Consider the following 9,199-nt stretch of genomic DNA (forward strand, 5'->3'; position numbering starts at 1 on the left):
ACTTGCACGTTGGGCCAATCAATGGCAAATGAAATTTAACGTTGACAAATGTAAAGTGTTGCACATCGGAAAAAATAACAATCGCGTTCGGTACGTAATGAATGGCCAACAACTTTCTGCATTAAGTTAAGAAAAGGATCTTGGAATCACTATATCAAGCGATTTAAAGCCCGGTCAACATTGTTCAGAGGTAGTTAAAACTGCAAACAAATTGGTTGGCTTCATCGGACGAGTCTTTAATAATAAATCGGAAAAAAGTAATATTAAAACTGTATAATTCGTTGGTTCGACCCCGTCTAGAGTACTGTGTACAGTTTTGGTCTCCCTACTGCAGAAAAGACAGAAAAGTTGGAACGGGTTCAACGAAGAGTAACAAAGATGATTCCTATGTTGAGAAATTTATCATATGAACAAAGGCGTAAGAAGTAAAAGAAGTAAATTTATTCAGTCTATCAAAGCGAAGAATGCGAGGCGATCTAATAGAAGTGTTTAAAATGTTTAAAGGATTCAATGATATTAACGCGGAAGATTACTTTACAATTGATCGATCAAATAGAACAAGAAGAACTCACAATTTGAAGATAAATGGTAAAAGATTCTCGTCGCACGAAGCTAAACACTTCTTCTTCATTCGAGTTGTTAATGTTTGGAACTCTCTACCGTGTGATGTCATTGATAGTTCAACAGTTACGGCATTCAAGAATAGATTAGACAAGTGTTTTGAATCCAACCAGCAACTAAGATATTACTCATTGTCGTAATAACGTTAAGTTCTTTCGAATACTGGTGTCCTTGTCCGCTTTTATCGCCCGGTTAGTGGTAGCAGTAATGGTAGTTCTTTCCTCTTTCCTACATAATTTCCATGCAGTTTTTCCATGCTGCATGGGTCTTTTTCCTTTCCTGCCAGCTTTGGCTGGAGGGATGTGGGGGATGTGGGGAGGAGCCTTCGCCTTTGCTGTCCTTCATCTTCCACCTTTGATTAGATAGTTAGTGTAGCTTGTCACAAACAGCCTCGTAAGGACCAGCAGGTCTGCTGTTGTTTGTTCTTTCTTTGTGTTTCTTTGTGTGCTCCTCCTCCTCTTCCTCCTCCTTCTCCTCCTCCTCCTCCTCCTCCTCTTCCTCTTCCATCACCACCACCACCTCCACCACTACTACAGCCCCCACCACCACCACTACTACAGCTCCCACCACCACCACCACCACCACCACCAACAACAACAACAACAACATTTCCACCTGCAATATTTCTAATTTAATTAAACTTCAAAGTACTTTCTAGCGGAATCCACGTGCCACCCCCCAACCTCCACCTCCCGCATGAATACCTCCCCCCTCCCACACCCACACTCCCCTTCCTCTTCTCCAACGCATTTCCTATCCATCTCTAACTCCCCATCACTCCCTTACCTTACTTTCCTTCCCCACCTTACCTATTCCCTTAATCCCCTTTACCCTGCCCTATATATTCCCCTTCCCCTAATACCCTGTAAATCCACTACCTTGCACCCTCCCTTCCTTACGTCCACCACCTTCCACATCCCCCTTCCCCTGTATCAATCCAATATCTCTTCCCCTTCCTTTAATCAACCTTCCCCTGCATCACCTACCCTGCCATCGCTCATCCTATATAATCCTTCTAAAGCCCCTTTCCTCCTCCCCTTCCTAATCTTACCCTCCAGCCTCTGTCTCCCATACATTCCCTATCTTTCCTTCCCTCCAATACTCTCCCTGTCCATTCCAGTTTTCATCCTTTACCCTCCCTCCCTCCCTGCCAATCCCTATCAACGTGTTCCTCCTACATTAAACCTATTCTGTCACTTTTTTTCTTAATTTCCCCTCTTCCCTTATCTTTATTCCCCTTCCCCTTTCCCACTCCTTTAAAGCCTACCCTGCCAATCAATCCCTTAGCTCTGTTTTCCTCCTCTTTAAAACCCTTCCATCTCTCTCCCGTCATTCAATTATATCCCATTGCATCATTTCATCATTTCTTCCCCTTCCATTAACTATCTCCCCCTTTCTTCCCCACTATACCCTGAGAGTACCTTATCACTGTCTTCCTCTACCCTCTTCCATCTCTCTCCTTTCGTTCAATTTTTCTCGCATGCAACCTGCCATTTCCTCCCCTTCCACTAACTTCCCCTTTCTTCCCCATATACCCTGGCAATCCCCTACCCAAGTCTTCCTTCCCCTGTAACATCCATCCACTACGAGTGTCTAATGTTTTTTTCCCCTTCCGCTCCTTCCCTTTTTCTACCCATGTCTTCAAGCTCCTTCCCTTCCATCCCTTCCATGTCATGTCAGTCCACTATCCCTTCCCCTTTTCCCCCTTCTTTTCCTTCCCTTTCCCCTTCATCTTTACCCTTCCCCATCCCCTGCCTCTTCCCCTTCCTTTGCCCTTCTTCTCTTTACCCTTCCCCTTCCTCTTCCTCTCCCATTTCTTTTTCCTTTTTCATCTCTCATCCGTGTCCTTCTTCTCTTTACCTTCCTCTTTACCTCATTCACTCCCACCTCGCATTCTTCCCATTCTCTTTACCTTTCAAACCACACTACCATTGCCTGCACTACGCTACAACCATTCAGAACCATCTTCATCAACCATACAACCTCCTCCCTTATATTATATTACCTGCACCTCACCTCCACGGCTCCCTCATTACCTGTGCAGACATAATGAGGCTCCGATACACCTGTGCACACCTCTAATTACTTACTATCTGCATCAACCTCCCTTCTCTCCCTCCTAGACACACCTGTAACCCTTAATATATACTTAAAACACCTGGGCAACCATATTTCAGACACGTTTTTTTTTTTTTACGTTGTATAATTCATACAAAAATAACAGAAAAATGAAAGAGGGAAGAAGAAGTAAGAAGGAAATGTGAGAAAGAAATATGAAAGAAAAATAATAAAGATAATGCTGAATAAATAAAATAAATTATCGGAATATTGAAGAAAAAACGAATTGAGATAAAAAGTGAATAAATAAAATGATAAAAAAAACTCATCCTCAAAGTCAATAAACCCATGGATTAGGAGGAGGAGGAGGAGGAGCAGGAAGAGGAGGAGGAAGAGATGGCAACGTCGCGTCTCCATCACACTTTCTGCCCCTCAAAGCGATGTTCGAGCCCCCTCCGCGACCATGGCTTAGACCCCCCCCCTCGCCCCCCCCGTCCCCCTTCCCCTTCCCTTCCCCCTCACGCCCCTTTGTACGCATCTCTTCCCCGTTTCAGAGGCGATTAAACACTTAGAAATTGGTTTTGTCTCTCGTCTTCCTAGATTCAAGCAGGTGGAAGGGGAAGAAAAGGAAGGGAAGGGAAGGGAAGGGAAGGGAAGGGAAGGCAAGGGAAGGGAAGGAAGGGGTGGAGATGGGAAGGACAGTGACGGTAAGGGATGGAAAATACAAGAAAGGGGTGGGAAGGGAAGCGATAGGAAGGAAGGGGTAGAGATTGGAAGGAAGGGGTAGAAATGGGAGGGACAGCGAAGGTAATGGATGGGAAAGACAAGAATGGTATGGTAACAAAAGCAAGGGCAGGGAGTGTAATGAGAAAAAGGAAAGGGAAAGGATGGGATGTGGATAGGTAGTGAGGGAATGTGGAGGCTTGTGAGGGGAGGGAAGAACAAAGTTGGGAAGGGAAAGAAGGGGAAAAGAAAGATAAGGTAAAGTGTGGGAAGGTAAGTGAAAGAAAGAGAAGGGAAGGAAAAAGACGGGAATGAGAGAGGAAAAAAAGACCGGAAGGAAACATAGGAAAGGAAAAAAAAGGGAGAAGAAAGGGAAGGGAAGGAAAATAGCAGCAGTGAAGAGAATGAAAGGTAAGAGAAAAGAACAGAGGAAAAGCGAAAAAAAGGGAAAGGAAAGGAGATGATGAAGGAAATGAAGAAGGGGAGAGGAGAAGAGGGAAACAAAGAAGGAAGGGAAGCAAGAAAAAAAATAACGGGAAGGGGTATGGGGAGGAGGAAGGGGGAAACGGCAAGAGGAGGAGGAGGAGGAGGAAGAGGTTCAAATTCCCCTCTTTAAAGATTAGCTGATTGCCCAAAAGTAAACTAGAATCACGTGCGAGAGAGAGAGAGAGAGAGAGAGAGAGAGAGAGAGAGAGAGAGAGAGAGAGAGAGAGAGAGAGAGAGAGAGAGAGAGAGAGAGAGAGAGAGAGAGAGAGAGAGAGAGAGAGAGAGAGAGAGAGAGACGGGATATGTTAAACAGGGAAGGTAGGAAGGAAGGCAAATCTCTCTCTCTCTCTCTCTCTCTCTCTCTCTCTCTCTCTCTCTCTCTCTCTCTCTCTCTCTCTCTCTCTCTCTCTCTCATATTACAGTCTGCGAGAAAAGTGAGATAATGCCACCGTTTGAGAGAGAGAGAGAGAGAGAGAGAGAGAGAGAGAGAGAGAGAGAGAGAGAGAGAGAGAGAGAGAGAGAGAGAGAGAGAGAGAGAGAGAGAGAGAGAGAGAGAGAGAGAGAGAGAGAGAGAGAGAGAGAGATAGAGAGAGAGAGAGAGAGAGAGAGAGAGAGAGAGAGAGAGAGAGAGAGAGAGAGAGAGAGAGAGAGAGAGAGAGAGAGAGAGAGAGAGAGAAAATTACATAGAATTACATAGAAAATCAGACCACACAGACCCCATGGTCCAGACTAGGTGGTCTGTCCTTAAACCTAAGTGATTTTACATTAATCAGATGGCTCCAAAACATTGCTTTTCTACTCAAGTTAATATTAAGTTCAAGGAAGTGACGGTCGAGCTTGTTTTTAAAGAAGTCAATCGTGTTACACTGGATCACTGATGGTGGGAGCTTATTCCATTCTCGCACTACAACGCTGGTGAAGAAAAATTTGGTGCACTCTGAATATACTTGTCTACATTTGAGTTTTATGCCATTGTTCCTCGTTCGCAAAGTGTCATCGATCATAAACAATTTTGTACTGTCTACATTCATGAAATCATTAAGTTTTTTTAAATATTCGATCAGTTTTCCTCGGAGGCGGCGTTTCTCAAGAGAGAACATGTTAAGGGTGGAAAGCCTTTCTTCGTAGGATTTGTTGCGCAAGGAAGGGATCATTTTTGTTGTTCGACGCTGAACACCTAGTTTAGCAATGTCCTTTGCATGGTGGGGAAACCAAAACTGTACCGCATATTCCAAGTGGGGTCTGACTAAACTATTGTAGAGGGGAAGTATTACATCTGTATTCTTGAATAAAAAGTTTCTTTTAATGAAGCCCAACATTCTGCTCCCTTTGTTTGCTGCATCGATGCATTGATTTGAAAATTTGAGGTTTGACGCGATTTTGACCCCCAAGTCCTTGACGCACTGAACGCTTGTGAGTTTAACGCCTCGCATTTCGTAATCGAGCTTCTTATTTTTTGTTCCAACTTGAAGGACCTAGCACTTGTCTACGTTAAAGAGAGAGAGAGAGAGAGAGAGAGAGAGAGAGAGAGAGAGAGAGAGAGAGAGAGAGAGAGAGAGAGAGAGAGAGAGAGAGAGAGAGAGAGAGATATGGGGGAGTGGAGGGGGCAGACAGACAGACACACACAGAATGGTGGGGTCAAATATTTACACCGAATGGAGATAACACAATATAAATGTGAAAAAAAATGTTGAGCCAGAAGGAAAAAAAAAAAATAGGAAACAAAACAAGCATCTGATTGGCTCACACCTTCAGCTGAACACCACAGTGACGTAAACAGAGCACTGGTTTAAAGTTATACCTTATATTTACTCAGTAGTAAACAGTACAAATATTGCTGTCGTCACATAAATTGTATGTGGAACATTGATGGTATTGGCATTAACAGTAATAACAAAAACAAACCAAAAAGACCAGTTGTTTTGGAATGCTGAAAACTGCACTACAAATCTGAAAACTGAAAGAGTGCACTACACGTACTAATTTTTCACACTAGTGAGCGAAAGAGTGGTTGGCGTCGCTTCGAGGCGAGGCTCACTCCGCCAGGGCCCAGATGAGGCTCAGGTCGCTGCCGGCCATGTTTTCCTTAATCCATTGGTCAAACTCCTTCTGCATCTCCGGCGAGAAGTGGTTCTTCCAGTCACCGGTCATGCCTGCAACGCCAAGTCCGTGAGACAATTGGGCCTACGCGATTACCAGCAGGAACACCCGACTGATACACCAGGAACAGACAAACCTGCTGAGCGGGCTCTGCAGCCCAATACTTATACCTCCAAAAATAAAAATAATATTCGTATAACATACACAAGGGAACAGAGAGATGGCCGGGGACTGTCCACGGCAATGCTCACCCTTTCGGAAGAATCTGACTTCGTTGTCATCTTTCTTGTTGAACACTTTGTCTGTGACTGGCTCTCCTCGGGACTTCATGGCCGAGAAGGAGGTGTGTTGCGCCACCTGAGGGAAGAGCCGTGAGTGTGTGCCGCGACCTACACAACAATAAACTTCAGTGCTGCAGTAAAGACCCCGAGACCCTTCCCACAGCCGGACCTCCGCCAAGCACTCACAGTCTCGAGGGACTCCTGGCTCAGCCCTGTTCCCAGGAACACGTTGATCCTTCCCAGCTCTTTCATGATGTCGACCTTCATTTCCTCGTAGAAGAGGAAAAGCAGGTTAGGGTGGTGCCTCTTCCCCCACGCCTCCTTCACGTGGGGCCAGTAGGGGCAATACATAGCTGAAAGGATTTGTGTCCATTCACGGTCAAAGTAGTTTCAAACGTCTTTAGGTTAAGATACGCTCAACAAAAAGGGGAAGGGCTATTCCTAGTCTAAGAAGCGAATGGCAAAACAATCATTCGTCACCCTTGAAACCAAAGTAAAGGGGAATCAGAGCATGGCCTTGTGATAGGATGCAAGTTGTAAGTAGACGGTGAACAATCAGAGTCCAATACATCAGGAATCGCGGTGATCCACGATGATTAGATCAAACAACGTGACTGAGGCCTTGCGGAGGTTGACTTAACGATATGCATTACTGGCCCAGTAAATAGTCAAAGTTCAACAACGACGAATGCAGTACGTGTAAGAAGAACTACATCCGTAGAAAGTGCATAATCAATCTTTTACATCTGTCATTCCAGCTGTCAAATGGGTTTTGTTTTGCGTGTGGACTCTTGCGTCCACACTGAATTCACTGAATTACCGCCGTGCATTTTAAAATTACAGTTCGATGTTTTATACATCGAGGTAACGGGAATACAAAACGTATTCTGGCATTGCTACTTAAAGGTGTGCCCTTATTGCACTGAAATAAACATTTTGCCTCGAGTCAATACAGAGTAACATTACCAAAATTACCCCATGGCTTAGAACCTTGGCGGACAGAGAAAGGCAGAGGAAGCATAATGCACATTCATTAGGAGTTAGAAAGTAGTGGTGAGGTGATTGAAGTGAATTATATGAGAGATTTAAATGATAAGATTCAAGTGGAAATAGGAATAAGCTTAGCAAAACAGTGAGAGGGATTTAGATAAATTACTAACACTAAAAACAAGGCTAAGGACACCTAGCAATGGGCATAACATGCATACCAGACTCAGGCAGGATACGGGCAGAACCTTTTCACGGATAGAGTCGTGGGGGGGTGGAACAATATAATCAGATATACAGTTGATGCAAATACGACTCAAATTATAAATGGAAAATATTTATATATTAAGTATAGACACAAATGAAGAAAAATAGAGAATGGATGGATAGACTTATAACATACGTATAACACGTAGGAATAAAAAAAAAAATCACGATGAAAAAGCTTTACTAACTTTTGTTGTTCATGATGTTTTTGAAATACTCCTCCTTTTCGCTCTCGAACTCGAATACTTTGAACATTTTGAAGTTGTTGAACAGCGAGATAGCCATATCCTTGGGGTTCCGAGCTACATACACAACCTGTGCGGACAGCGGTTAAATACGTCCCAAGAGCTGACCTGTGGCTTGCCTCAAAACAAATGTCTCAGGTTTTTTGTAGGATTATTTAAACATTTCACAAAATAAGCTTTTTTTAATTCGAATGACCGTTGCTGACCTTTACTCTGTCGAGGATATCTTTTGGCATGAGGGTGAACGGGTAGTGGCTCTTCAGGATGCGGGGACTAGGCTCTGCGTCTGCCAGGTGGAGGCTTACACCTTCCTTCTCGTTCTTGCCCGGACACAGTTCACTAAACTTTTTTTGGTAAGATTCCGGCGCCCTGCCGCCTAATGTTTTCGCATCAAACATCATATCCAGGCTATAAAGAGATGGAAGGACGATAATATATGGGACAATATATTTAAGAAAATGCGAGAGCATTCTCTTAAATATATTGCCTTACAGTTTACATGCCTTACTTTAAAATATACATGGAGGCCGCCATAGCCCTTCACATGTTAGCTACTCAGAACTCTCTATTTAGCGCTGCTTTACCCACCCACAAGTCTCCCTCACCTGTCCCTGAAACCTTTACCTGTACCCACACACCTGATATCCGGCGAGCGCAGCCACAGTGATTCTTGCGCCTTGGGGTTGTCCAGTTTGGGGTTGTGCACCATCGTCCAGATGATCTCCTGCATCCAAGTGGTGCCGGACTTGGGGAAGGTTGTGATCAGGACGTCGTCAGGTCGGAACTAGAGTGGAGGACGCCATATGTTAGTCTGAGGGACTCAACGTGATGGGGGAGAGATCGGATGTAATGACGGACACCAATCATGGCTGAATGAGTGGCCCACATGAGGGGAGGGGAGTGGATGCATGCATACACGAGGAATGCGTGGGTGTGCATGTACCTCCATATTGTATATCCTGTCAAGGTAGGTGGGCGAAGTGCCGGGGTACACCCATCCCTCGGGCTTGAGGCGGACTATTCCGCGTACGAAATTATTGAAGCCAATCGCCTTCTGCTCCTCCTTGGTGAGTTCATCCACCTCGTGTCCGCTCAACAGCAGCTTGCTCATGATTGCCAGGCAGAAGACTTCTCGAGCTCGTCGTCGCTTGTGTCACGTCTGGTATCTGCGGCGGCCGTCAGGGAACTGTGCCTGTGTTGTGGTGTGCATCGGTGACTACCTTGGATTATATCTTGGAGGAATAATACATGGAGTGGCCCTCAGCGGGTCGCTCTTCACTGTGAAGTGAAGGAAGAGGAGAGAGGGTCGGAGCGCAGAGAGAGAGAGAGAGAGAGAGAGAGAGAGAGAGAGAGAGAGAGAGAGAGAGAGAGAGAGAGAGAGAGAGAGAGAGAGAGAGAGAGAGAGAGAGAGAGAGAGAGAGAGAGAGAGAG

General features: G+C 44.9%; 1 protein-coding gene across 1 annotated transcript; it reads right to left on the minus strand.

The window, feature by feature from the left end:
- Nucleotides 1-5,874: 5,874 nt before the first annotated feature.
- On the minus strand, nt 5,875-8,894 carry LOC126992171 (sulfotransferase 1A1-like). Its single transcript, XM_050850831.1, has 7 exons — nt 8,712-8,894; nt 8,407-8,552; nt 7,975-8,176; nt 7,712-7,838; nt 6,456-6,622; nt 6,240-6,345; nt 5,875-6,041 (listed from the first exon to the last, which is right to left on the minus strand). The coding sequence occupies exons 1-7, from the start codon at nt 8,877-8,879 to the stop codon at nt 5,923-5,925; spliced, it is 1,035 nt and encodes a 344-aa protein (XP_050706788.1). The 5' UTR covers nt 8,880-8,894; the 3' UTR covers nt 5,875-5,922.
- Between the last annotated feature and the right edge of the window lie 305 nt (nt 8,895-9,199).

The sequence above is a fragment of the Eriocheir sinensis genome, unplaced genomic scaffold (genome assembly GCF_024679095.1).
Source record: "Eriocheir sinensis breed Jianghai 21 unplaced genomic scaffold, ASM2467909v1 Scaffold410, whole genome shotgun sequence".
NCBI classification, from domain to species: Eukaryota; Metazoa; Arthropoda; class Malacostraca; order Decapoda; family Varunidae; genus Eriocheir; species Eriocheir sinensis.

Bases quoted from the DNA above. Each gene is read 5' to 3' on its own strand.
- LOC126992171 (XM_050850831.1), bottom strand. From the start codon at position 8,879: ATGAGCAAGCTGCTGTTGAGCGGACACGAGGTGGATGAACTCACCAAG. The intron at 7,839-7,974 runs GTCAGCAACGGT...CTGTCCGCACAG, and splicing joins ATATCCTCGACAGAGTAAAG to GTTGTGTATGTAGCTCGGAA. The intron at 6,623-7,711 runs GTTAGTAAAGCT...AAATCCTTTCAG, and splicing joins AAACATCATGAACAACAAAA to CTATGTATTGCCCCTACTGG.